The sequence below is a fragment of the Centroberyx affinis genome, unplaced genomic scaffold (genome assembly GCF_046629955.1).
Source record: "Centroberyx affinis isolate AG114_WGS23_722 - 3 ecotype Tasmania unplaced genomic scaffold, CSIRO-AGI_Caff_v1 ptg001058l_1, whole genome shotgun sequence".
Classification (NCBI taxonomy): Eukaryota; Metazoa; Chordata; class Actinopteri; order Beryciformes; family Berycidae; genus Centroberyx; species Centroberyx affinis.
Genome location: NW_027279609.1, coordinates 28,730 through 55,825, shown reverse-complemented (window position 1 = coordinate 55,825; position 27,096 = coordinate 28,730). Strand labels below are relative to the sequence as shown.

Below are 27,096 nucleotides of genomic sequence, written 5' to 3'. Positions count from 1 at the left end.
TTTTTAAATGATTATTATTTTGTTTACATTTCAAGATGAAGCAAGCACACTTCCACCTGCTTTCGACTAAAACCCAAACATTTTCTCCAGGAAATGTGTTTATCTTGTTATCCTTCATTTCCATATATAAATTGCAGTCTTCTAGGGTTGTTATATGTACTGGTCATTAGTGAAATAACTGACAACAGAGGATTAGATTTACAATATGGGGATAATCAGGCAGAGTTCATTGCTAATTAAGATGAGAGGGTCAGCTCAATCCAATGCCAGGATAGGTTTGTGGTAAAATGACGGGTTTTAAGACCCTGCAGATCAGACCAGTGAGAAAATCACATGACAGCCATTTTTGAAGAGGAGAGGTCGCATGATAGTTGCTTGCTTCCCTAGTCAACAGAGCGACACAGGGATGAGGACCGTACAGTTGTAATAATACAGGATGAAGTCGTAATGTACAAAGTTGTTATGAACTAGTGTTAGGCCTTTCCTCACAGGGAGGTTTGGACATGGCTGTGAAAATCCTGTTCTTCGTTGCAGTGAACCTTGCCTATTTAGCTGTAAATGGAAACTTGGTAAGAAAGAGAAATTAGATAAGATAAAACAAAGAAGATAAAACTTCTTTGTAGTTAACGTTATTCGCCTATTGGCTAATAAATGTGTAGACCCTGTGATTTTTCTACTTCTACTTCTTTTGCCTTGGCACCCTCTTGTTTCAGTACACGGGCCATTGTTAGAGTGGAGTATTTTTGTGAATGTATGGATGTCTCTGAAACTTTTATTTTGTTAATGATCAGTGTTTCTGGCATGTATGAACCCCTGCCAATTATAGTATTACAGCATTGTCATAGTATGTGATAATATCTGTCCAAATTGGTGACACTTATATGGCATAATGGCAATTACAGCCTCACTTCTACCTGTTGCTAAATACTTTGTGTCAGTCAGACCCTTTATACTGTGCCTCTCTTGCAGGTGTGTGGGGAGAGATCATTCTCCATAGACTACAAGAACAACTGTTTCCTAAAAGATGGGAAGCCTTTCCAGTACATCTCAGGCAGTATTCACTACTCCAGGATCCCACGGTACTACTGGAAGGATCGGCTCGTGAAGATGTACATGGCAGGGCTTAATGCAGTCCAAATGTAAGCTGAACACTTGGGATACTGTCACTGGGCCATGTCTCTCTACCATACTGTAATAACTTAACTATATTCACTGTTTGTCCATGCAGATATGTGCCATGGAACTTCCATGAGTCCGTACAGGGGGTGCACAACTTCACAGGGGACCGAGATTTGGAGCATTTCTTGGACGTGGCCAATCAGACCGGCCTCCTGGTGATCCTGCGCCCAGGACCTTACATATGTGCAGAGTGGGAAATGGTGAGAAATTTTACCCTTCTGTTCTAATCCTACACCGTTCCCTATGTTCCCTATACAGTGATTCTCAACCTTTTTCATATCAAGAACCTCTTATTTAGTCCAAATTAGAGCCACAGAACCCCATTTGATGAGATTTTGTCTCTCAGACCCAAATCTGAGAATATATTTATTGTTGGATATGATTTTGTCCATATTTCCATGACTGTAGAGAAGTAGAGAGATAACAGTGAAACTATGATCAATATAGTCATTCTTCTACATTCTCTAATTGTGTCAACGTCTTGTAAATTAAATAATGGTGAAGTTTAACAATTCATTAATTTGCTGGGGGACCCCCCTGGAACCTCCTCAAGGACCTCTGGTGGTCCCGGGCCCCACATTGAGAGCCACTGCTTTAGTACTCTGCCATACATGAGACAAACCATTTAATGAGGCAAAAAATCAGTCAAGTGATATTTTGATGCCGAGCACCACTAAGCAGCAGACTTTGTCTTGTCATATGACAACCTGCTTTGGCTGTCAGCCAGCTAACTGATTGAGAAATCTGAAGCATGATCTCTAGCTGCATCCTCTCTATCTGCATCCTCTCACTGCTGCTGTGCACTTGATAAAATGCCCCACTTCTGATAAATCTATCTCTTGTTAATATTACCTGAAGTGACATTATGTGTCGTCCTTCCTCAGGGTGGATTGCCAGCGTGGCTCCTCCAGAAACCAAACATCATACTTCGCTCGGCTGACACAGGTACAATGCCCCTCCCTTGTCTTCGTCAATCTTTTATTCATTTTGCCACTGATTTATTTTCCTCTGCTCCAGATTACTTGCAGGCAGTCGACAACTGGCTGGCAGTTCTCCTTCCGAAAGTGAAGCCCTGGCTCTATACCAATGGGGGCAACATCATTAGTGTCCAGGTAGAGCATTAAGCAGGTGCCTATGAGTTGCTAGAACAATCAATCATCAATATGGCTTGAACTCATCATCTTTCTTAATCGCAGGTTGAGAATGAATATGGAAGCTACTACGCTTGCGACTACAACTACATCCGTCACCTGCGGACTCTGTTCCGCTTCTTCCTGGGCGAAGACACAGTCCTGTTCACCACTGATGGAAACACAGACAAGGAAATGACGTGCGGGTCTCTGGAAGGATTATATGCCACTGTAGACTTTGGCACAGGTCGGTATTGTATGCAGGCGAGGGATAGAGATGTTAGAGGTTATTTACAGAGAAGTTGCTACAAACAATGTATAACCGCTGCCATTTATTTCTTCATCCAGACACCAATATAAGTCAAGCCTTCAAACGGCAAAGGAGGTTTGAACCTCGAGGCCCCCTGGTTAGTTACATGTGATTCACTAATTATTAACATGCAGTAAATTATCCAACTAACAGCATACTGTAAACAAGTGTTTTACATGCTGTGGTTGTTGTTGCAGGTGAACTCAGAGTTTTACACCGGCTGGCTGGACCACTGGGGAGATCAGCATGCCATGGTTGACACTCAGAAGGTCAGCAGAGTGCTAGGAGAAATGCTGTCCATGGGGGCCAGCGTCAACATGTATGTCCCCCAAACCCTCATCCCTCAAACCTTTCTTCCTCTGGGTACAAACCTGGTTAACATCACATTAGTCACCAATATTAGCTGAAATTGCTCCAGAGAGGTGGAAGACACCGATCTGCGTCTTATTACAAGCACTGATGGACAATGCGGAGTACATTTCCCCTCGAATCACCTTACCCAGTCTCCCCCTCTCTCTCCTCAGGTACATGTTTGAAGGAGGTACCAACTTTGGCTACTGGAATGGTAAAGTCAAGTGATTTGTTTCATTATCAATATCTTGATATTGATCGTCTCGGTCTGTTCAAGTGATTGATATGCGGATAAAAACGTTATTTGTGGTCTTAATGGTGCTAATGTGGCTTCCTGTATCATTCTGCCACTCTCCTAAAGGTGCTGATCATGACAGCAGGTTCCGCTCAGTAGTGACTAGTTATGATTACAACGCCCCGCTGTCTGAGGCAGGAGACCCCACTGAGAAGCTGCTGGCCATCAGAGATGTCATTCAGCAGGTACCACTGATTGCAAGTAGCCACGCACGCACCAAGGCTGTTTTATCCTGATCACACATGTATATCTTGTTTTCAAGGTATAACGATATCATTAATTTATTTATCACTGTTTTTTTACAGTTTAGAGAAATTCCATCTGGTCCCATGCCACCAGCAACTCCCAAGTTTGCGTACGGCTTTGTGACCCTGAGAAAGGTATTATCATTTGTTCTTCTTGCCGATGACAGGGTTTCAAAAGTTTCAAGACCACACACTGTCTGACCGTGAATCATCAAAGATGGCAGCTGTGGCAGAGCCTGACTAATATCTAAATAATATGTTATTCATATGCCTTTATAGGTCGGCAACATCAGCAGTCTACTGGACACCCTCTCACCCCAAGGGCCCGTCAAATCCCAGCACCCCCTGACATTTGAGGAGGTGAAACAGGTATGGCACCCGTCTGAAGGCACTGACACTGTAGGAGAGCTAGTGTTGTAGTGACAGTAAACCTCTTGAAACATGGAGAACTTCTAGACTGTTGTGTCTGCAACCTGTCATGTCTATTGTGTTCAGTACTATGGATACATGCTGTATCGGACAACGCTGCCCAGGGACCTCTCAGAGCCCACGCCACTTATCTCTCCATTGAATGGGGTTCATGACCGTGCATATGTGTCCGTCAATGGGGTAGGTGCTCACAAAGAACTTTTGTTGTCTAGCCAATCAGGTGGCCAGGTTTGGGGAAAACACAAATATGAAGTTAAACATGAGAGGATAAGACCAAACATGCGTGTTCATATAATTGTGTTGTGATTTTTCAAATATTCATCCAATACAAGGGTGATATTGTAGTTGAATGTTCAGACTCTTGAGTAGGTGTGTGTGTGTGTGTGAGCAGGTGTTCCAGGGCCTGCTGGAGAGAGACACTGCACTAGTGACAAATGTCACTGGGCAGCAGGGAGACACCATGGACATCCTAGTGGAGAACATGGGCAGGGTTAACTTTGGCAGCAAGATCAACGACTACAAGGCAAGGAACAAAGTCCAATCAAGGCAATGATATTGTTTTCATGCACACACATACTGCATGTGCATAAACATCACTTCTTTCATACAGCAATAGTTTAGATGGAATATGTACTGTTGACAGCTACTGTTAGAGGTGGTAGCAAATATACAACCCCTCAAAACTTTAGACATGATTATAAAGAATGAAGACTCACTCTCATATTTAATATAACTATCATACACATATTGCAAGTGCCAGCTGGTTAATGGTATGTGTACTGCAGGGCCTCTTGAGCAACCTGATCCTTGGTAAAGATGTCCTGACAGACTGGAAGATCTACCCTCTGGACATTGATGGAGCCATAGCTGGTGGATGGCCTCATTCAGACAGTCAACACTCCTTCCCTGCCCTTCAGAACGAGCCTTCAGTCGGGCCAGTCTTCTACATGGGGACCTTACAGCCCAATGGTCTGGCGTGGGACACCTTTCTCAAGCTCTATCAATGGACAAAGGTGAACGCTGTTATTTCGGCACAATTGACAGTCAACACACTGTGCACTCCAGTGTAGGCTTACTTCACGAATCATGGGAGCTGCATGCCCAAAAACCTGAAAAATGCCATCCCTAATGCTTATGTGGTCTCATTGTTTTCTTCTCAGGGTCAGGTGTGGATCAACGGTGTGAATCTGGGACGCTACTGGCCAGCTAGGGGCCCTCAGCAGACTCTGTACGTGCCTGGCCCCCTGCTCAGCACCACCCGGCCCAACAACATCACGGTGCTGGAGCTGGAGGCGGCCCCGGCACACTTGCGGCTTCTGTTCATGGACCGGCCTCAGCTCAACGACACTCCCGGAAGGTCTTGACAGAGTGCTCTCAATCAGTGTTAAATAAAATGGGTCTGTTCAGGGCATGACGCAACTCAGCATTCAGTTATATACAGTTATATATTCAGTTACATCCCGATAGGCGTTCATAGCATCTATACAGGAAAACACATGAAGCTTTGACTGAAACAAAATAGTCAGATAGTGCTCTGAACAATCCGGCTGAAATATGAAGCAGTTGCTCAGAGTAATGATGCTCTGTCCAGCATTATTTTTGTTGCATCAGTATTCTCAATCACTCATGTTTTGTGACAATCAGTGTTTCACAAGTAGTCAAACAGCATTCCAATCATCTTGTAAACAGGCTTGACATTCAGTGGGGCCTGCGGAAAAAATGACATCAATATGGTAATTTTATTAATTTAATCTTTATTATAGTTGCTTTGTATTTCAATTTTTATAACTGCATATACTGTGAATAAATTATGCATTTGCTTTATAATACCACCTATTCATTTCTTGGTATATGCATCACATAAAGCACTGTTCAGATTAGAAAGTCTGACTTTGACACTGACTGTCATAATGAAATTCTCTTTGATTAGTTGATTAGTCGAAATATCGTTAACACTGGAAAGTGAAAGCAGCACCCTGGTGAGTCTCAACCCTAGTATTACACTCAAAGCTTCTCAAAGTCGCTTTTAGTTTCAGTGAGGTAACTTTGTTCTAACATCTTATCTACATGAGTGTTAGGTCTTGGCAGTGACAGCATTGGCTTTTCGATGTGCTTGGACACAGCGAGGGCTGCAGAATGAATAATCCAGGTACTGAAACGGGATCTTCCCTAGCAGAGACTCCCCACACAGCCAGCACCTCCTGGTGGCAAACAAACCAAATTTCAGCACATATATTTTAGTTAATATTTTTGAATAACAAGCCATTTATAATGCAGCTCAAGACTAACTGAATTACAGGGTTAGGGTTACCGGGCTCTAGGAGAGGATGGTGCATAGAGTCTTACTGTATGTTAGAGACGCCGACTCCTGTAGCAGCCACCTGCTCTGCTAACCTCCTCTCTGCTGCCAAGGCTCTCTGTAATCAAAACGCAAATACAGTCAACATTTTCAAAATATTTTAAAGTCACCAAATATGTGATCAAATAGACACATTAACGCACCTTCTCCCGATCTGTGAGATTGGCAAACCTCTTCTTTTCCTCCACCTCCAACTCTTGTTTCTTCTTCTCCTCCTTCTGCTCTTTCTCTCGCTGTTTCCTCACTGCCTTTTGGGCCTTCTTCTTCTCCATCTTTTTGGATTCAATCTCTGCGGTTAGCGGCCCAGGAACCTTGAGTGGCACAAAAATGATGTCTCAATGTCAACATTGAGTGCTGTGCTTTATATTTTATGTGATGTGTCACAAACTGTGGGAAGCTGCCTACCTGTGCTTTACTGTAGTCATATTTGTCAGGATTCTCACCCATGTATTTACGAAAGACATTCCTAGTGTCTTTCTCGGGAGCGACAATATACGGAGTCTGGCCTTTAATATCCCTATAAAGAAATATAGCAAAAATAATAATTATATTCATATTAAGTCTAGGCATAGGTTTTACAACACTCACTACACTTACTTCAACTTATCAGTTATTCACTCTTACTGCACTTGCCTGTACCGTTTCATCATACCTGCAGGCCGGGTCTGCCCCTGCGTCCATCAGCAGCTTGACCACCGCCTTCTGCCCCGCTGCTGAGGCAACATGCAGCAGAGTGAACCCCGAGGAGTCGATGGGCTTGTTGAGCAGAGTCAGAGGGCCGAGGGCGTCAGGTGGTTGCTGCTGATAAAACGTGTTGCTCCCCAGCTCCTCTGGACTCTCTGCCGTTTCCCCCGGTAGCTGGAGGAGTGTGCACAGCGAGTCCACATCCCCGATCTTACAGGCTGTATAGAGAGCATCCCTCAGGCCGTACTCCCATGACTCATCATCTTCTATGGTGGTCACAGAAAGCAAAATAAGTTTACATCCTTCTCTCTTGAGCACTCAGATTAGACAAGGGCATGTTACGAGATCTCAAGAAACAGCCGCAACAGCAGGAGCGATAAAGCGACAAAGAGCACTGCCTCACCTTCCAGTTGTTTCTTCTTACTCTGTGCCTTCCTCTTTCCCTTGTTCTTTGTTTGTTTCTCTTGAGGGGCATCTTCTGCTGGCGTAGCCTCTGGCACCTCCTCTTGCTCATCTGCTTCCATGGTATTCAATTCTGGGATGGAGGGATAAGACATTCTGTAAAACTTGCACAGCTATTCTGCGATAAATAAGCATTCTTTTCATGTTAGAACATATGCACAGTGCTGAGACACACCAAAGGATTTTAATGAGCTATAAGCACCTATACACATTGGACCTACCGTCATTCTGCATTTTGTTTCCCTCCTTCTTTCTCCTCCTCCTCTTCCTCTGTCTGGAGGAATGGATTTCAAACTCCCGGAGGTCCAGGGTTCCTAATGTCAGCTCCACTGTCTCCAGCTGGATCTCTCCATCCTCCTCCTTATCTGAACTATCATGTTCATCTGCTTCTGCTGGCGGCAAAAATAAAGGAAGCATACTGTAATACCAAATGTCACAGTAATAAATTAAAAGGCTTGGGCCTGTTGAAACAGCAAGCCATATAGTCATGATAAATGATTTTGCACCTAATTTTAGTAAGCCCGTTTATAGAGGATAACTTAACATAATTAATTTTTAGCCACCTCAGGTTTGAACAGAGTGCAAGTCAAGCCCGCATTGTTAATCTTAACCTTTTAAACATCATTCAAAACTCACCTTTCTCTTGATCGGAGTTTGTTTGTGCTGTAGGTTTGAGTTTTCTTTTCCATTCCTTCTTAGAGGGACTGAAGATTGTGGAGATGTCTGTGTCGTTCCCTGTATCAAGATATGTTCACCCAAACATTGATTATAGCTTGGCTATACCACAACAAGCAGACAACATGTTATTCCAGGTATATGACTTGACTCTTACCGTAAACATGAACCGTGGAGAGTACCTCGTGAACTCTCTGTACCTCTCGAAAGGTTGCCCTCCGTGTGGCAAAGGGAAGTGTACGGATCCTGGGATCCTTTTTGTCCAGCGGTGATAAACGTCCACCGAAAAAGATGGTTTTATTGTAGCTAGGGGCACGTAGGAATATTGCAGAGGCCTCCTTCAAGTGTTCAGCCCAGCTCTCCAGAAGATCCTGGATCTCCTGCAAAAAAAACAAAACAAACATAAATACTTTATTTATGAATGCATTACACAAGAAAAATAAAACTGTGACTACTTCACCTTATAAGTAAGGCGCATGAACTAGAAAAAGGTAGAAAGGAAGAACAAATTCAGCCACTCTTGGAAGCCGACGGAAGAAACGTTTCAGCAGAAAGACTTCATCGGGGCTATATTTAAAGCCTTTCCATTTCAAGAGTAGCTAAATTTGTTCTTCTCTTCTTTATAATGTACAGCCATCACAGTGTAGATAAGGTGACAACACTGTTGTGTTTGAAGTCTCAAGTGAAGTTTAGCCTTGCCTTGACTAGCGCCGCCTCATTGTGTCTCCTCAGAGCCGCTCCAGCTGACTTGGGTGCATGGCTGCGGTTCTGAGCATCTCTGAGTCCTTGTGCAGTGCCTCGCTTCGCTCGCACCGTGTATCGGTGGAAAGTCTTGTGCTGGAGAACTTCTTTTCTGTAATGCAAATAAATACACCAAGTTGGGCAAGAGCTTGCAAACCACTGGGCAGGCTGTCATATTACACTTATAATTCCAGCAATCAGAGAAACTGAATCTTTAAATAAAAAAAAAAAGGCAACCACTTACCCTTGGAATACAGCGCCAGCGAAATGCCCCCCTCCCGTCATGAGAATGACCCACACAGTCTTCTTACTTATGGTCTTTAGGGAAGCTACTACATCTCCCTCAGCATCTGACTTCAATATCGGGAAGAGCAGAACACAAAATTAGCCTGAATAATACTGTTAACGTACAGATTACACATTCCTCCATAGTTCATTTGGGAATTTCTCCTGTCAATATTCACCTTGCTCTGGAGAACGCAGCGGTAGACGGCTAGATACTGTCCCTCTGAGTCCTGGAAAACCACCTTGCTGGAGAGCCGGCTAGGGACTGAATCGCCTTCAGCTGAGCTGTCATTATCTGTGCGGATGACATCACTGCTTTTTCCTCCCCAGTCACTATCTGAGTCCTCGTCCCCCGAGTCCGACTCTGAACCCGAGATACTTGACATGTCTCCTGTGAAGAGACAAATGAGATTCAGTCAATTGTTAGAATCTTTTAAACTGTCAGGAATTTTAGGCCGGCCCTCTCTTTGACTTCCATGTTAGATGTCTAGGACTCGCTGGTTTTCCTCACCTGTTCCAGTCTTCCTCTCAAACTCCTCCACTGTGACCGGCGGTAGTCCTGCAATCTTTTGTCTCAAGTTGAACCGATGCCAGTCAAGCTTATAGTGCTCCATCTGAGAGATTGGGGCAACATACATTTCAGTCACTTCCATACAAGTCAAACAACAATCTCCTGCATACATATATGGACTAAACTGGTGGACTAGATAAATTCTTGAAGCCCAAATTGATTAATTACCTGTTCCTCACGGTTATTAAAGGAACACCTGCAGGCCGAGCAGACCATCTTGTCTGGCACCTCTCTAGCCAGGCTGCTCTCCCTCTCTCTGCCATCCTCCCCTCCTGTGTGGATGGCATGCAGAGGTTAGGTTTCAAACCTATCCAAAATTAGAGGTATAATCTCGCTTACAGACATTACGCTACAATACGTACTGTCTGAAGTTGGCTCCGTGAGGACAGGCTGCTCCTGGACAGTGGTCACTTCTCTCAGTCCGAGCACGGCGTCGTCATGGGGACAGAAGTCGAAGACGGAGCGGGAGGCTGTGCGAGTCGTCATGGTCACTCCTGAGACGCAAAAAACAGAAACGTACTGCAATTTTGTCTGGAGGTCGCCAAAATCATTACAGTTGGTTGTTAACGAGTCAAGCGACCTATTACGTCATGGTAACATTACTGATGTGAGCTGGCAAACACAGTACAAACCGATACTCTTAACCATATCTTGACCGGTGGTGTTACGGGACCATAATGTAGCATACTATGAACGACACGTGTAACAGTCACTACTCCTACTATCCGTATTAGCTACTACTAGTATCACACCATTACTGCTGTGTACATCTTCTAATACCTAGTTGGGTATGTTACTAGACAGTTTACGAGGCTAAAAATACTAAACAACTTACCATAAAAGGCTGTGTCACGAAATAGTTTGTTATGTAGATACTTCCTGACGTGTCTACGGAAGCCCGTAAGCATCGACAAAAACGCTCAGACGTTAGTACAGCAGGATAGTCATTCATTGTCAACAATGTAGTGTTAAACAGAAAGGTGGGTAAACTACACCTCCAGTCAACATAACAACCAACCATATAAATAAGTCATCTTTACAGAAAAACATTTAATTATGCTCGTATTTCCCGCAACCCATCATCATGTTGTGTGACTCTTTTTCTGACTAAAATGTAGATTATGCGTTGTGGAGAGTTTTGTCAGCCTAAAAAGGTGGATCCACTGAATTGAGGTGTAGAGGCCTACTACGCTACCAAAAAGCACTCAGTGTACAAGCTCAAAGAATCAAATCATAACTTTTATTGGGTGTAATAAAACACATGCACATTTGACATTTTAAAATAGACACAACATGCAAAAGAAAAAACCCCAAATGATTCACTTGTGTTTGCTTTGATTTCTCTTTGGTTTGCTGGTTGGTGCATGGATCAAAGCTTGTGCTGAAGGGAAAGAAAGACGTATAACACGTGTTATTTCAAATCCTACAACTTTGCCAAGTGGATTTCCCCCCACACACACCCCTTACCAGCCAGGCAGCGACCTTTGGCATCTGCTAGAGACTGTTTCACCTCCGAGATTTGAGTGGTGAGGCTTCTCGCTTTCTGCGCGACACACTCTTCCATTTCCTGTAAATCGATACTTTGATTTCTGAAAGATAATGCAAATTCGTCGTTGAATTGCGTGGTTGTATGTCATCTTCACGGGCTGATGGTGCGGTTTCGTGCATTTCTCCTCCCCCTCTCTCTCTCTACTTAACACACACACACACACACACACACACACACACACACACACAGCATATTATCATACCATACCTAACCGCATAAACTTGGGCATTCAGCTGTTCAGAAAGGTGATTTTCCTCTTGCAGCAGGTGACCCAGTTGCTGCAGCACATCAGAAACTTCACTCGACTCCATCATCAAAACCACTCTCCGTTCTCTTTCTTTGGTGCTGCGGGTGAGAACAGGCCTCATTAGAAAAGTATTAAAAAGTAAACACAGTGATTTGGTACAATACCCCACTACGCATGTGCACATTTTTGTAACTGCCATGAATGTAACGTTTGCCCAAAAAGTGAGGCCAAAACAGCGTACAAGATGGGTAACAGCAGCCTACCACTGAATGGTGTCCTCCTCGGCACGCTGTCTTTCCTGCTTGACCTCCTCCAGTTTGGCAGTTTTTTCATCGATGGCATGCTGTAACCGTTTGATTTGCTCCTGCAGTTTAACGTTAGTGCAATTTGCAACGTTAGCTAGCTCACAAACGGTACCAGTAAAACATAAAGTAAAAAAGAAAAGTAACGTAAAAGAAGCCAGGTTAACGTTAGTTTACTAATTTAAAAGCTAGCTTGAAATGTGGACATAACGTTAGCTTACCTCAAAATTGCTGTGTTGTAGAGGAAGCATGTGGGCAGGAAACGCATTCATGATATACTCTGTTTTATTTTAGTTTGGTGGATTTTGTGAATACACCTAACGTTACCTACCAACTAGACCAGTGGTTCTCAATCCCACTCCTCAGCAGCCAGAACCCTGCTCGTTTTCATTCCAGCCATGTAACGTTACACCTAACATCTAATAACGTTTACACCTGGGACGCCAAGTGAATGCAATAACTGCAATTAACTAGCTGGCAGGATAGAAAACCAGCAGCCCTGTGGGTCTCGAGGACCGGGATTGAGAACCACCGAAACCCTAGGTAGGACGTGAGATCGTGTTTTCTTTATTTCGGCGACTTCCGCTTGAAGTATGCAGAGCCCGGATAGCTCAGTCGGTAGAGCATCAGACTTTTAATCTGAGGGTCCAGGGTTCAAGTCCCTGTTCGGGCGGTAGTATTTTTCACATCACAATTTAATGAATATTTGGATGAATATATATTTTAGTCATGTGTTTTGCTGCTGTTAGCACCGTACAATTGCAAATCAACAGATAGTAAGCCAAGTCTTACCAGAAAGAAAAACAGCACTCCTGGCATTTGGTATGAGTCTTCTAAAGCCTAAAATTGCCATAAACCTATGCTAAACATTAAACCATTTATTTTAGAGCAGGTCATTGAACTGGAGCTGTTATTACAAACAGGGAGACATCACATTATCCTACAGTTGGAGTTGTTGTTTATGAAAGAACTGAACTAATTAGGGGATTAAACTCGCTCATCAACAAACAAAAGTAACCATGTAATTTAGCTGAGATAATCATGGGTATTTTCTCAGGCGAGTGATAGGGAACGCCTATAAAGCTAAGTGTTACTACAGGTAATGGCAGCACTGAAGACATACCTGACTCACAACGATGGAGCGGATTATCCTGTTGTACATGGTTGTTTCCACTTGTCTCTGGGCCATACATGCTCAGGTAAATATGCATGGGAATGGGACTGGTATTTTTATGACTTCAACAGATTTACAAAACTTTTCTCTGTCTTTTTTTTTTGCAGAAATTTATGATCAACACCAAAATGACCCCCAGGAGCTATAAAGGTAATTGCACCAAATGTTGGTGGAACTGTGTTACCAATTTCCATTTGGTAAAATATGGATTGTGTAGCAGAAACAACAGATACACTGACTGCACCTCTTATTTCTAAGATCATGCTGAGCAAAGTGATGGGACAGCAATGGAGGAAATCATCAAAGCTAATGAGTTCCAAGGTAAGTTGCTTGCATTTCACTTTATCTAAATATAGTGTAGTATAGACTACATGCAGTGTAAAAATAAGGTCCTATTACTCTGTCTAGAATTATTTAATTTTCCCTGCTTTCTGCCTCAGCTGCCCGCATCATAGATGGTAGCACCAGTCTCAGGGAGGGAGACATAGCTGTTTCATCCGGGAGGCGCACAAAAATCTGCTTTGCACGGAGCTGCTTGTGGGCTAAGTCAGTGGATGGACATGTCTATGTTGCATACAGGCTCTCATCTGAGTACAGTAAGTTTTTTTTTTGTGTTCAAGGTGAAAATAAATACAATACATTACAGTCTTGATATTCAGCATATTCAGTGATGTATAACTGGTCTGTGCCCTGTCCATTTCTATCTAAACCATTGAATAGTTGATTCGGAGAAGAAAGTGATAAAGAAAGGGATGGAGAGCATAGAGAAAGGTACCTGTGTGCGGTTTGTTCCCCGGACTCACCAGCGAGACTACATCGACATCCAGCCAAAGTCAGGGTGAGAGCTGTTGTTTGAAAAGTTTGATTCCAAAATGTGATATTCTCCACTTCAAATTTGTGACTCCTCCTTTGACAAAATGATTTGCTGGGATGAAGGAACGTGGAATTTCCTTATGTTGCCTCCTGGATAGAATGGAAAAAATGATCCTTAACTTATAAAACAGTTTTCCAATCAGTTCTTACATAATCTCTGCTTTGCTTCTCTGGCAGTGCAGTTGCCTCGCTTCTACAAATTGTTGTAATGGTATATTATGGTATTTGTTAATCCAGGTGTTGGTCCTACCTTGGTGCGCGTGGTGGAAGACAGACCGTATCTCTCCAGTCCCCTGACTGTGTCCGGGCTGGAGTAACTTCCCATGAGCTCATGCACGCCCTGGGCTTTGTACACGAGCAGTCCCGGGCCGACCGGGACAACTATGTCACCATCATGTGGTCAAACATTTGGAGGGGTAATTTGAAAGGGGCGGGAAGGGGAAAGGCATTGGGGAAAGAAATCCCCCAAAATGGTGAATTAAAGAATATGTATAATGATAATAAAGTTTATTTCTATAGCACTAATACAAAAGAAGTTACAAAGTGCTTTTACATGGTTTAAAAACAAACAAATCCAATCTGCTTGGTCTGATCATGAATATGAAACATATTTTCCAATTTCCAACAGATCGTTTGAGGAACTTTGAGAAATTCAAGACTGACAATCTGGATCTGCCCTATGACTATGGCTCCATCATGCACTTTGGAACGTAAGTAGGATGAATTTGATTTAGATCACTGAATTACAAGCTTGTAAAATGGCTATCATCTGGCTTGAATGGCTATCTTAATGTACATTAAATACATATTATCTTAACAATTTGTTTCTTATTAACTTACCATGAAAGTACCTAGTCTAGCTGTTTTTTTGCAAACCTGTAGCTGAATCAGTGTTTAGCACAAAGACGATTTGATGTCTATCTTAAGGTATGCCTACTCTGAGGATGGGGCACCAACCATTGTTGCCAAGAACAGCAGGGACATTCAGCTGGGCCAGGCGTCCGCTCCCAGCCATATTGACAAGCTGAAAATCAACAGGCTTTATAAGTGTGGTTGGTATCAAACATCCTAGTTTAACATAATGCTTTGAGAACTAGTAACTAGTAAGTAAGTAGTAGTTATATTTGATTTATCGCAATGTGAAATATCCTCTTAAAGGGCTTAATACTAGAGATGTCATTCTTTCTAACATGCTCTCCTCCATTCTGTTTCTCTCTTCAGGTGACAAGGATGATTACTGACCGAGCTGAGTTGAATTGAATCAGGAGCTACTGAACATAATAATACAGTAAACTGGTGTCAAATCATGTAAACATTTTCAATAAAGATTCATTCAAGCTTTCAAGTAGCACTTTCTCTGTGTAAATGCAATCATCTGAGTATTTAAATGCAACATGTCCCCAAACTTGAGGAGGTTGAGAAAGGGAGTGGGTGCACAAAATTGTGTTGTAGTTAATAGAAAAAAGGTCAGAGAAAAAGGGAGCTGGGGACCATTGAAATACAAGGTAGTTTGGTTTGCATTAGTCATCCAAATGTCCTTATCCTTCCATACAACATGTGTCATTTAATAAATAAATCAGTAATAAAGGACTTGTGAGAATGTAACACTCTTCAAACACGCAAACTATAATATTTGAGTGACACATAGTATTTGAAGTAGGAAATAAAACAGCAGGTGATGTTATCACATTAAACAAGGGAGATAGAGCTAGAGAAATAGTCAGATTTACCCAGAGAAAGACTGAGTAAAACATACCTGGATTAATGAGGTGCCTGCAAACAGCATAACAAGAATCTAAAGTATCCACACTTGAAACCCCACACTCATAACTCAGATGCAGAAGAAATCGTACAATGCTAATGTTCCCGTGGAAACCAAGGAGAAGGCATTGCATAAACTGCTAATGCAGGAGATTCTTAGCCCCAGTCATCACCCTTCAAATTGGCCCCTTGAAATAAATAGAAATAATATTTGGAGAAGGATAAGGTTTTTGTTTTATATATATTTACCTATATGACAAAATGATTGCTGTCGACGTAGTTATAAACTGATAGTTTATCACAAAATCACAGGTTGCCAGTTCAGTCAGACACAAATTGATGGTCTGTTGGACTGGGTGGACAGTTATTCCCTGCTGAGCTGTAGCACATCCAAGCGCAAAAACACCTTTACGTGTCTCATCTCTGAAAGTGCTGAATCTTACATGCGGTAAAGTACAGGGCACAACTGGAGGTCAGCACTGGGACCACCTGTTATGGATCAGCAGTGGACTTTTGTTAATTACATACAGTTGGATGATGAGGGGTCTTAATCATGATTCACCGCAGAATGTGCCCAATCAGTACGGAGCGCAGGAGGAGAAGTGGGTATATAGTTTCGGTGGAGATGGGGAGTTCATTTAGCTGTTGTGTTAAGAGGAACTACAGGCAGGAACTCGTGTGCCAATCTGAACCAAAGCAATGCATTCTACCATGATCCTTCTGGGTGTCTTGTTTGGCATGCTGACCCATACGTACGCCCTACCTGTTAAGGTCAGTACTGAGACAATATCTCTTATAGGTTATGCCCATTTTAGTCTTTAGTCTAAAAAATATGTTAACATGCACCTTTGATTTACAGAATTCAACTGGAGTACATGAGGGGAAAGTGAGGTTGAAAAGAAAATACTCAGGTGGGTTCTTGCAAGAATATGGATATGTTACTTTTTCATGGCACAGCATAAATGTATTTTATCATGCAAGTTAATGTTATAATACTCTACATTTTTATTATAATTCTGTTAATTGGAAAATAGGTTTATGTTGCAATAAAGAGGATTACTTCTTTCCTAAAACAGGAGTGCAGTATGAACTGATATGTTTAACCTAACTGTGCTCTCTCCTCTTTTTCTTTGTATTCAGAAGAATATTTAGATCATGACAATATGAATGCGATGGACAAAATCCTGGAGGCAAACAGAAGTAAGTAAGCTGTATACTCTAGAGAATGACACTGATTCAAGTTACTGGGTATATCTTGAACTAGTTAAAATATTTTTCTCACCAGGGCTGCGAACCCCCAGAGGAATGACATTCAAAGAGGGGGATATTGCCAGCTCATACATACGGAGTGCCATTACCTGTCCTGGCAATGCCTGTCTATGGCCGAAATCAGTTGATGGATTTGTTTATGTACCCTTCATCATGTCTCCACTATATGGTATGCATCCAGGTGTTTTACGTAGAACTTCGGAGCTCATATCGTTCTGTTTGATAAAATCAATTTAGAGCTTACTACAATACATGACTTGATCTACCACAGGATTCACAGTCAAAGGTTCAAGTCTGATTTGCTGTTTGCTTGTTTTTAATGATAGATGATATGGACAGAATCACAATAGAAACTGGGATGCAAGACATCTCCTCGGGAACATGCGTTAAATTTGTTCCGCGCACTCATGAAGCCAACTTCCTCGATATTCAGCCTAGATACGGGTGAGTATGACTAGTGCATATGGCCTTTACATGTATTGCATGTAGAAACCTTTGACAGTTTTTATATATGATTCGTATGTGGTGAATTGGCATTGTATTGTCATGTTTTTAATGGACATTTGTTGCTTCTGTTGCATCCTAAGCTGCTGGTCGTTTCTGGGGCAGACTGGAGGAAGCCAGACCCTGTCGCTGCAGGCTCCTGGATGCATGTGGTCAGGAGTGGCTTCCCATGAGTTCATGCATGCTCTCGGCTTTGTGCATGAGCAGTCTCGCTCAGACCGAGATCACTATGTCACAATCGTATGGAAAAACATCATGCGAGGTTAAGATGAATGATAAATTATTATTATTTAATTGCTTTCATTTTGGAAAACTTATTTTCTAGCTTTTCATGTTTTACCGTATGGGTTTTTCCGAGCAAGTAAATTAGTAAATTCACACTTGTCCTTTATTGTTTGTCCCTTGACAGACCGTATGCATAACTTCAGGAAGCAGGTGACAAACAACCTCAATACTCCATATGACTACAGCTCTGTCATGCATTATGGGAGGTGAGCTGCTCTATAGGGCCACATAGTTACAGGCTTTTCATATTTTGCTTAGGCATCACCACACCACATACTTTGTGTAATTTTTGATGCAGGTATGCCTTCTCTGAAGACGGTGGACCAACTATAATCCCTAAACCAGATCCTTACATTCCCATTGGCCAGCGAGATGGACCCAGTGTTCTGGATCTGCATAAAATAAATATGCTGTATAATTGTGGTAGGTGAACTCACACGCATGTACTGTACATTTTATTAAGTTTTTGTCATTCATTCACTGATTCCATTTTCTTTCTGCTGTCCACTAGGTACCATGGAGTAACAGGATCCAGAATGTCGACAGAAGCCCAAACCAGTTTGCTAATGACTCTCAACTCAAAGCTGTGTAACCATCACAGCAACAGATGGACTGATATATTCTGTTATACTTTGCTCTCAGGTTAAGCCAGCCGTGGGAAGTAACTATAACTACTGTTCTTAAGTAGATTGTATGAGCAGCACTACTTTTTGAGTAGGTTCATTTCTGTAATCTTTTTAATGAATCTTTTGATTCATTATTATACATTCTAGTCTGTATTTTCATTTGACTAATGTGTCCACACCTACATGAATAGATTTTGTGTTTAGTCAATAGAGTAGTGAGTAAAATCTGCCACTTAAAGTAAACCTTCATTCAGTAATTTCTAGTGTTACGTTATAAAAATTTAACCATTTTCAGACCATGGACGGATGATGACCAATCAAATAAATTGCAGCAGCTAGGCCAAAAAAATAAATTAAAGGAGCAATTGTATTAAGGAATTAAAGGCGTAAATATGTTCTTTAAATTAGTAAAATCAGCACTGTGGTGTAGGTTGCCAGACTGAAAACTGGCATGTTTATGTGCCTGCAGCTGCCCATTATGTATCCAATCCTCTGATTTTCTGTCTCTTTCTCTGCTTCTTCTCACTTTAAATAAAGAAAAAAAATATGCAAGAGATGAATGGTCTGCTTCATGCATCTTTTTGTGACAGATTAAACTGTTTCCTATAGAAATGGGCTACAAAATGAGGTCCTGCACATAAAGGATTACTGGACTTCAGTCTGACAGAGCGTGATCCTTTTCAGTCCAGGACAATCTAATTATACATGGCAGGCCCCTTTAGCAGCATTCACTTGCATCTAATGATTAAAAAGGCACATGACTGTAGCTTTATAAACACAGAATGAACAGATAATTATTGTAATTGTCTCACATTCTCCTTCTGAACCTCTCTGTTCCATGAAACACAGTCCAGTTCCACTGAACCCTGTAAGTGTCAAATCAAACAAAAGCTAATAGTTTCCTGCAGTCCTTTTGAGGTGTTTTCCTCTTCTCCTGATCCTTCACAGTCCAGGGAGCAGCATCCATCTGCTAGTGAGCGCTCTTACGCTGGAAAGACATCCGTGAAGACATCCGCGTCCTTCCTCTCCGCCTCCTCTTCCTCCGGACTCTGGCTGTCACTCTCTGCTTTTCACTGTCTAAAGTGAGCAGGCTGCGGATGAAGTTGAAGGAAAGGTAGAGTGATAGATAGGTGAGGAAAAGGTAGCAGGACCAGAGAATTACCATTATTATGGTATGGAGATCAGTAGGGTTAACCAAAACACAGATCACATCTTTCATGCATTCCTTGTGCAGGTGAGATGTGCAAAAACAAAAAATCCTACTCTTCAAAAGGATGACTCATACTGGGTCCAAGATGGAAACAAAACACCAAAGCAAAAGGCAATAGATGAGAATATGAAACAATGTAACACTAAAAAATAACAATAAAAAATGCTCCATATCAGAAATTTGAACAACATCAACTCATCGCACTGATGGCTTCTTATCTCGATCCTTTCTAAGCGGCTTTAAGATTAAGATTAGCGTCTCAGATAAACAAGCAACGTGTTGTTGGTATCTATTATCATAACTGTTTGTATCATGCTCCTAATAATCAAACATAAGTAAGTAACATACACTGGTATTATTCGTAGTAGAGGGTTGAATGGGACTCCAGAAATTTCCATTATGAAATAAATTAAATCCATAAATTTGTACCGATAACATCAGAGATATGATTTTTAAAGTAAGATGAAGCTGCTGACTAGTTGGTATAAACACACCCATCCTTGTCTGTCACTGTCAGTCAGACCAAAGCGATTTCAAGTATACTAGGCTACATTGCAGAAATGTCCGCTAAGAACAGATCGGAAAGCGCTCTGCAGCCAATCAGAGAAAGACCGCGATAGCCGCTTACGCCCATCCCATTTAATCAGATCTACGTTTCCCTAGGACCAAGGGACAAAGCCAAGCCGAGAGATCCCGCTCTCACCCAGTCTTGAGGAGGAGCTTACAGCCGTGTGCTGCACGACTTGAGAATACATTACAGGTCGTAGCTGGTTAGCAGCAACCGTGAAAAACAGTTATTTTTTTTATTTATTGCTACAAGACATGAGCGATAACGAGAAAGGTTACGGCGAGCGGGTACGTATGAACTTTGTAAAGGCTTTTTGTTCGATTGCTTTATTAAGAAATGTTTTTTTTCACTCAGTTGAATGAAATTTAATTGGGAGCACTTAACGTAGCTACCATGTTGTATTGGCTAATGTTGGTTAGCTAGCTAGCTAAAATTCCAAATCAAAACCAGTAATCGAATTGCCAATTGTTTGTAAAAACGTAAACTAGACAGAGGCGATTTGATAATAATTTGACTAAAACGGCACAATCATCGTCTAAATTTGCCCCAGTCACTGTACATCTAACGTTAGTTGTGCAGATAACGTAGGCTAACACTCGCTCGCTCGCTAGCTAGCTTATTAATGTTAGCAGGCCCAAGGCCCAGTCTGCCCAGGAAATTCATTGCCAAAAGAACTTGTGATTGCTGATGCTAACTTTAGCGGACTAGCTACCCAACGCAATGATACAGACTTTGCGTTAACTGTGGATAATCGAATGAACGTTATTTTGCAGATTTAGGCTGATTTTCAGGCAGTCGGCCTTTAATAGCTTAATTGCAAATGCTATTTATTTGCAAGGATCATTTCAGCTACGTTGGTTAATAGCCTAGCAAACTAGCTAGACTGGTTAAGGACCTTAAGGGCAATTCAACAAAGTCTGTGTTAAGAAACTATGCGGACATTCCAAAATTGATGATCCAGGAAAACTTAAATCAACATCAGTTCGTTTTTTTGATTGGCGGCACATAGAGGCAGCAGTTAGAGCTGGATTGAGTGAATTTTAATTTGATCCGATAGAAAGCCATGCCGGTTTCTCTTACTCGGGGCGCAGCAGTTTGTGTCAATCAAGTCCCTTAATGGAGGTGTTGAGCATTTGATCAACAAAGGGGTGCCTTGAATTTCCTAAAGCCTGTCCCGAACAGCCTCAAGACGTCGCTTCTGTTAATCTGCATTTACTCGCATCGTGAGTTCTAACGCGACCATGCAAGACTGGAGTAAATCTTGACAACATTACCATTACATTAGGCTACATTAGCTGCAAGAAGCAGCTCATGAGAAACCAGTTCTGATACAATGCCTTCCTCAGTTGGCATGTACAAAACAGGCGTGTGGTGGGCGGGGTTAGGCACTACTAAAACTGATTTCGTTCTGAAAACCAATCTGGTCAGCAAACACACCATTTGCCCTTCTGTGCAAGCTCCCTTCTCCACACCTCTATAGCATGCACAGTCCAAAAGAGTGATGCGTGGACCAAACAATGAACTCATAATGTACAAGTCCACCATGCTGTCCCATAGGAGGCTCTTAATGGCATTTGTTGGGTTTGTCTGGACTACTGCATCACTATTTTGAGATTTGACCTGTAGGTGCTTGAGGCAGTGCTCATGGAGAACAGCGTCTGTACAGTGGGGCAAATGATAGTAACATCAGTCTAATTCTGAGATGTACCATGTTGGTTTTAACAACAGAATTGGACCTTTTTTTCACATATCAGTTTTGTTGTTACTGGCTGAGAAAGACATTGCATCATCATCATGCTGCGGAAACACATTTTGTCAGGTTCGTATGGACAAAAGTACACTTTTGCAGACAAGTGTGCACGTGTCACATTGTGTTCGTGCTCTGCAGTGTGCACAGGCTTGCAGAGTTTTTGTCACCATTATTTCCATTTTCCTGGGGTTACATTTACCTTTAATCTTCATGCACCCCCAGTGACGTGGAGTGTAAATTAATGAACGGTTTTCCTTTTCGGTCAAATTCAACTTCATTGCAAGTGTACCGACAACTTAGGATATGTGTTGAAGATTTGCTCCCAAAGTTTTGCATTCATTGTAGTTGCACTAAAGATGCAACTAAATACAAATGAATAGCACCGACGTCTTGAGGCTTTTTGGGTTATCTCAAGCCCAGATTTATTGATAAAGTGGAAGTTCTGTTTGTGGGGTTCATTCTTGAATAAGCATTATTCACATAGCATATTTTTTAAATGTATACACAACATTTAACAGGTTTTGACTTTAATTTTTGTATTATGTGCTCTGAAACATTCCCATGCATGCCATAAGATCACAGTAACACATTAAAAGTTGAATGAGGGTGCAGTTATGATTGTAGTCATATATTCTTCATCCTTTCTTTTTCATTAAGGTTAAGGTTGGACGAAGAAAAATGCGGAAGAAGTCTCATGTCCTGTTTATTTTGAATAATATGAAGCTCAGATGTGTGAAGCTGAATTTGTGAATGCATGCTAAAACATGAGGAGGGAAGAAGTATGGGCAGTGTGTGAGATGTGGGAAGTAAGAAGAAGTAAGAAATTTGAAGAAAGAAGAATTAAATGAAGTAATGAAGTTACAGAAATGAAGTTAAGGAAGTAATCGGGCATAAGGTCACTGTGCTAAGTAATTTCTAGTCTGTTTCTCAAATGCGTGCATGTTCTTTTTATTGAATACTATGTACATTACTTTAAATCATTGAACTTTTTAATCAACTGACAGATTTCTCTGTTTATTCATTACATTGTTATTTGCATTGGCTAATTTAATGATATTACTGTCATACTATCCATGGCTACTTAAAATAGCATTAACCTGCATTCCTAAATCCAGTATTCAAAATTCTTCTCTTTTCTACACTCCTCACAGGATAGCCTAATTCTTTACTACATTGTAGTCTAAAGGCAAATTTCACAGTTTCCTATCTCATTGAAGCTGACAAGACGTGTGTTGGTGTGTGTGTGGTTCGTTCAGGAGTCTCGCTCTGCATCCAGGAGCATGAGTCCCCGGGGCTCGGGGAAGTCGGCGAGCCGCTCCCCGGCCCACTCACCTGCCCACTCCAAAGACGGCTCCCGACGTTCCCGTTCCAAATCTCGGTCCCGTTCCAGGTCCAAGTCTGGGTGAGTGAGTGGGGGGGCTGAATCAAGGGAAACAGAAAAAATGAAACGATTCAGCTACTCTTGGAGAATAAATGACAGCGCTTTAATTTTTAATGTAGAAAAAAATAGACACTGACGAAGGCCGGAGGGCTGAAAACGTTCTGTCCATCATGGAATAAAATAAGTGCTCAACAAAGTAACTTTCTATTGTGTGTGACACCATATTTTCAACAAATGTTTAAAAACCAAAATTTTTCTGCTGGTACAGCCTTCACTGTGGTTCAGAGTTGATTTGAGTGACAGCTAATGCCATTATAATCAGCCTGTATTTATTCTAAGCTACTTCATTTATTCTAAAACTCTTCACTTGCCATATGATGGACTGGATGTATAGATGGTAGGCCGTCTCAAGAAGCCCTTTTTAGTAGAGTAATGGAATAGAATAGCCATAGAACCCTTTATAAAGCTATTATAAATGTCTTTTTTCCCACTACAGGTCCCATTCCCACCGTGGCTCACGCAGACACTACAGTCGCTCTCGCTCCCGCTCGAGGTCCAATCGTCGCCGCTCTCGCAGCAGGTCCTACAGCGGAGAGCGTCGGCGCCGGAGCCACAGCCGTTCACCCATGTCCAACCGCCGCAGGCACATTGGCAACCGTGTAGGTGCTCCACAGCCCTCATTAACACAGGAAATCCAAGTAAAAAAAAACATTTTGTTATGGGTATTGGCAAAGTCTCATAAAACCAGTGGGTAAATTATGACAATCACCTTTTTTAACCTTTTGAATTGCAGGCTAATCCAGATCCTAACTGTTGCCTGGGAGTATTTGGTCTGAGCTTGTACACCACAGAGCGGGATCTGAGGGAAGTCTTCTCTAAATATGGCCCCCTGGCAGATGTGTGTATCGTCTATGACCAGCAGTCCAGGCGCTCCAGGGGCTTTGCTTTCGTTTACTTTGAGACCAGAGAAGACGCTAAAGAGGTACGAGGCATTTTTTTTGTTGACAGAGGCCCTTGTCAGACCTATTTGTGAAATATGTGGCTTGCATCTACGAAGTCTGAGGTCTGCATAGGTAATGGACGTGTTTGTTCATTGTCAGGCAAAGGAACGAGCCAACGGTATGGAGCTGGATGGTCGTAGAATCAGGGTGGACTTCTCCATCACAAAAAGACCTCACACCCCAACCCCTGGAATCTACATGGGCCGGCCCACATAGTAAGTTCTCTGAAGAGTAGTAAGTGCGTACATGGACAAAATAATGGGAACGCATTAACAGCTCCCCTCTTTGATAATGGTGGTTTGATGATGTGGGATGCATTTACTGTTTGAGTTCTACTAATCTGCCAGAAACAAAGCCCAGTGCTTATTAGTAGTGAATCGATTCAAGACAGCTTTATTTGATTCATCTTAATAAAAATGAGTTTTGTTGTCAACTAGGGCTGTGCAAAAAAATAGATACAGCTGAGTATTGCAATATTTTTTTCCATGATACTGTATCGATTTTCCAGCCCCTCGTATCGATACATAAAAAAAATTATTCATATTTTAAACAGATTTAAAATGTCCTTAAATTTCCCTCAAATCCCTTTGAATTAAATAGTTTTGACTCAATTTGTCCGCTGAGTTATCAATATAATGTGATGTACATATTAGACTACCCAGGTGATACACAGCAATTTTTATTTTCAGCTCTATTTTAAAATTTTCAGTAAATTATGTAGAGTATTCCAATGTATCGCAATATGTATCGTATCGCAATGTATCGTGATACAATCATATCATGACCCATGTATCGTATCGTGACGTCCTTGCCAATACCCAGCTTTATTGCCAACTAGGGTTGGGCAATAGGACGAATATATCGGCGATTGGCTGAGTCCATCGCCAGTTGATTTTTTTTGGGCAATTTTTGTCATTTTAAAGCGTTTCAAATCGTGCACGAATAGGAACTGGCAGTTGGAGTTGGGCCATATTAGGCACGTTCTTGTTGCACTGATTTCCGACGAGTCTTTCACAAAACAGGGCAGTGAGCGACTAAATGACAATTAAGCCGTCTTTAGTGGTTGCTGTCCGATCGATTGATGCTGAAAAGCAGCGTCAATTCATAAATCATATTTGAGAACTAGACCAAAAGCTGTATGTGCAGTTGTGCACCCTGATCATTTACTAGCATAATATGTTATCCCCACCTGTTTGTTCATTTGGAGGCTGCAAGCGGAGGCGTCCTTCATCTGACGTCATCAGACTCTTTTTCAAACAGTGTCGGACAGCTGTTCAATCTTTTGCCGGTACTACTCGTTTGCAACGGCAAACGAGACGGCAAATTACTTAATTTAGGTCCTTCGGCTTGCCAGTATCATCCGGTTTAAAACCAAAATAATCCCAAAATAATAGGAGATTTTGTATTCTTTTTGGCAACAAGCTCTTCCATGATTGTTTGCTGAAGATGGCATGTGGGGAGTGGGGGACTAAAAACTAGCTAGAAAATGCACACAATACAGAACAGAAAAGCCTTACAGCGTAGGGAGGCAATGTTAATTGGTCAAAATTTTGACAAAATGATTGCTGGTGTGAATGTAAGGCACATTGTTGCTTTCTGTTAAGTTATGAGTCATCTGAAGACCTTGGCTAGCAGAATAGCTGTTTTTGAAGATGGGAACATCTTTTTAAATTATTTTTTATTTCAATATTGATTGAATTTTAATTTGTAACATTTCTCCAAAATGGTTATACAGTATATCAAAGCCCTTCTTTTATTGTGGAAACTGAGACTTGAAATGGAAGCCCAAGGAAAATCTAATCTTGCATGGTCTTTTTCTGGTCTAGTGGTGGAGGCGGGCCAAGTGGTCCACGACGCTATTCACGTGACTACGACCGTGGTTACGATCGCGGATACGACAGAGGCGGCTACGATCGCTACGACGACAGGGACTACTACAACAGATCATACAGGTGCCTGCTTCCTCAATGCACAACGAATAACCTGTGGATCATTACTGGAAGAATGGATTGAGTTGTGTTATTTCGATTCCCCGCCCAGTTTTATCCAAGATCTCCTGATTTGACAAACTAGTGTAATTGAGGATTTTGTGTCTTGTTTCAGAAGGCGATCTCCTTCTCCATACTACAGAGGAGGAGGAGCTTACAGGTCTCGGTCCCGATCACGGTCCTATTCTCCCCGTAAGTCCCTTTTTTTTTATTAATTTACATTATAAATGTTTGAGAACGGTTGATTACATTGAAGCACTCAGTTGGCTGCAATGCTGTCAAGTTCCCTAGTGACTGTGTTTTATTTCACAGGTCGTTATTGAACATCGCTGTCAAGTAACATCCCCTTCCCTTCCCAAGCACATGGCGAAATTCTGTCCGAGAGAAGGAAAATTGATTGATTTCAGAGTAGATGTTCTTTATTAAGGTGACCATGTAACTTTTGTTAGCAAGTGTACATGACCAATATGTGTAACTGTATGCTGAGATCAGTTGTAAAGTGGTATGTCATTTGAAATGACTTGAGCTGTCCTCTCTCGTGTTTTTAATTTTAAATGTATGGACCACATATGCCATACGTGTTTTTTGTATACAAATTTTGCTTGAGTGTGAGAATCCATCTTGTATGAGATTAAAGGAAAATGTAATTTTTTTTTCCACTTTTTGACTCATGTCCTTCATTACACCTCTTTTACATTATCTGTGGGTCATTTCCTATTGCAAGGCTGTTTATAAGTTTAGACAAAATCTCTTAAACGCCCCAATCTGTAAATGCTGTATGGTGCCCTCTGCTGAAATACTGTTGTCCCACCATTGGCTTTGTTTACATAATGATTGATTCACTTCAATATATTTTTTACACTCTGAAATGCGTTGTCTGACCTTTTTATAC

General features: G+C 41.8%; 6 protein-coding genes and 1 non-coding gene across 10 annotated transcripts; 5 read left to right on the top strand and 2 right to left on the bottom strand.

Annotated features, from left to right (window-relative positions):
* Nucleotides 1–357: 357 nt before the first annotated feature.
* On the top strand, nt 358–5,319 carry glb1l (galactosidase, beta 1-like). Its single transcript, XM_071523023.1, has 16 exons — nt 358–569; nt 970–1,139; nt 1,229–1,379; nt 2,064–2,124; nt 2,197–2,291; nt 2,376–2,556; nt 2,658–2,716; nt 2,817–2,938; nt 3,144–3,184; nt 3,332–3,450; nt 3,571–3,645; nt 3,790–3,879; nt 4,006–4,119; nt 4,331–4,462; nt 4,725–4,952; nt 5,100–5,319. The coding sequence occupies exons 1-16, from the start codon at nt 504–506 to the stop codon at nt 5,301–5,303; spliced, it is 1,908 nt and encodes a 635-aa protein (XP_071379124.1). The 5' UTR covers nt 358–503; the 3' UTR covers nt 5,304–5,319.
* Nucleotides 5,320–6,001: 682 nt separating this feature from the next.
* Nucleotides 6,002–10,595, bottom strand: ankzf1 (ankyrin repeat and zinc finger peptidyl tRNA hydrolase 1). Its single transcript, XM_071523022.1, has 16 exons — nt 10,552–10,595; nt 10,079–10,210; nt 9,885–9,988; nt 9,657–9,759; nt 9,325–9,536; nt 9,105–9,214; nt 8,819–8,972; nt 8,277–8,499; nt 8,081–8,179; nt 7,666–7,836; nt 7,386–7,517; nt 6,951–7,248; nt 6,704–6,815; nt 6,442–6,609; nt 6,286–6,356; nt 6,002–6,140 (listed from the first exon to the last, which is right to left on the bottom strand). The coding sequence occupies exons 2-16, from the start codon at nt 10,200–10,202 to the stop codon at nt 6,014–6,016; spliced, it is 2,208 nt and encodes a 735-aa protein (XP_071379123.1). The 5' UTR covers nt 10,203–10,210; nt 10,552–10,595; the 3' UTR covers nt 6,002–6,013.
* A 366-nt stretch (nt 10,596–10,961) lies between these two features.
* Nucleotides 10,962–12,346, bottom strand: LOC139647179 (paramyosin-like). Its single transcript, XM_071523032.1, has 5 exons — nt 12,036–12,346; nt 11,776–11,876; nt 11,473–11,610; nt 11,184–11,305; nt 10,962–11,097 (listed from the first exon to the last, which is right to left on the bottom strand). The coding sequence occupies exons 1-5, from the start codon at nt 12,084–12,086 to the stop codon at nt 11,036–11,038; spliced, it is 474 nt and encodes a 157-aa protein (XP_071379133.1). The 5' UTR covers nt 12,087–12,346; the 3' UTR covers nt 10,962–11,035.
* A 68-nt stretch (nt 12,347–12,414) lies between these two features.
* On the top strand, nt 12,415–12,487 carry trnak-uuu (transfer RNA lysine (anticodon UUU)). Its single transcript has one exon. It is a non-coding gene; the product is annotated as a tRNA-Lys (tRNA).
* A 425-nt stretch (nt 12,488–12,912) lies between these two features.
* Nucleotides 12,913–15,206, top strand: hce2l2 (high choriolytic enzyme 2-like 2). The gene is made up of 9 exons (XM_071523031.1): nt 12,913–13,013; nt 13,096–13,138; nt 13,247–13,309; nt 13,429–13,584; nt 13,709–13,826; nt 14,099–14,277; nt 14,490–14,571; nt 14,789–14,913; nt 15,083–15,206. Exons 1-9 carry the CDS (start codon nt 12,951–12,953, stop codon nt 15,100–15,102), a joined length of 849 nt encoding a protein of 282 aa, XP_071379132.1. The 5' UTR covers nt 12,913–12,950; the 3' UTR covers nt 15,103–15,206.
* Nucleotides 15,207–16,268: 1,062 nt separating this feature from the next.
* Nucleotides 16,269–18,845, top strand: hce2l1 (high choriolytic enzyme 2-like 1). The gene is made up of 9 exons (XM_071523030.1): nt 16,269–16,393; nt 16,482–16,533; nt 16,763–16,822; nt 16,908–17,060; nt 17,218–17,335; nt 17,479–17,657; nt 17,805–17,886; nt 17,979–18,103; nt 18,192–18,845. The coding sequence occupies exons 1-9, from the start codon at nt 16,322–16,324 to the stop codon at nt 18,203–18,205; spliced, it is 855 nt and encodes a 284-aa protein (XP_071379131.1). The 5' UTR covers nt 16,269–16,321; the 3' UTR covers nt 18,206–18,845.
* Nucleotides 18,846–20,225: 1,380 nt separating this feature from the next.
* LOC139647193 (transformer-2 protein homolog beta-like) lies at nt 20,226–26,863 on the top strand. Of its 4 annotated transcripts, XM_071523056.1 has the most exons (9): nt 20,254–20,371; nt 22,492–22,729; nt 23,091–23,236; nt 23,712–23,913; nt 24,009–24,197; nt 24,316–24,431; nt 26,043–26,168; nt 26,320–26,396; nt 26,517–26,863. In XM_071523056.1, the coding sequence occupies exons 3-9, from the start codon at nt 23,115–23,117 to the stop codon at nt 26,525–26,527; spliced, it is 843 nt and encodes a 280-aa protein (XP_071379157.1). In that variant the 5' UTR covers nt 20,254–20,371; nt 22,492–22,729; nt 23,091–23,114; the 3' UTR covers nt 26,528–26,863. The 4 variants fall into 4 exon arrangements, with proteins under 4 accessions (XP_071379156.1, XP_071379155.1, XP_071379154.1 ...); XM_071523055.1 differs by lacking the exon at nt 22,492–22,729 and having other exon boundaries at nt 20,226–20,371; nt 23,712–23,874; XM_071523054.1 differs by lacking the exon at nt 22,492–22,729 and having other exon boundaries at nt 20,226–20,371; nt 26,323–26,396.
* The last annotated feature ends 233 nt before the right edge of the window (nt 26,864–27,096 follow it).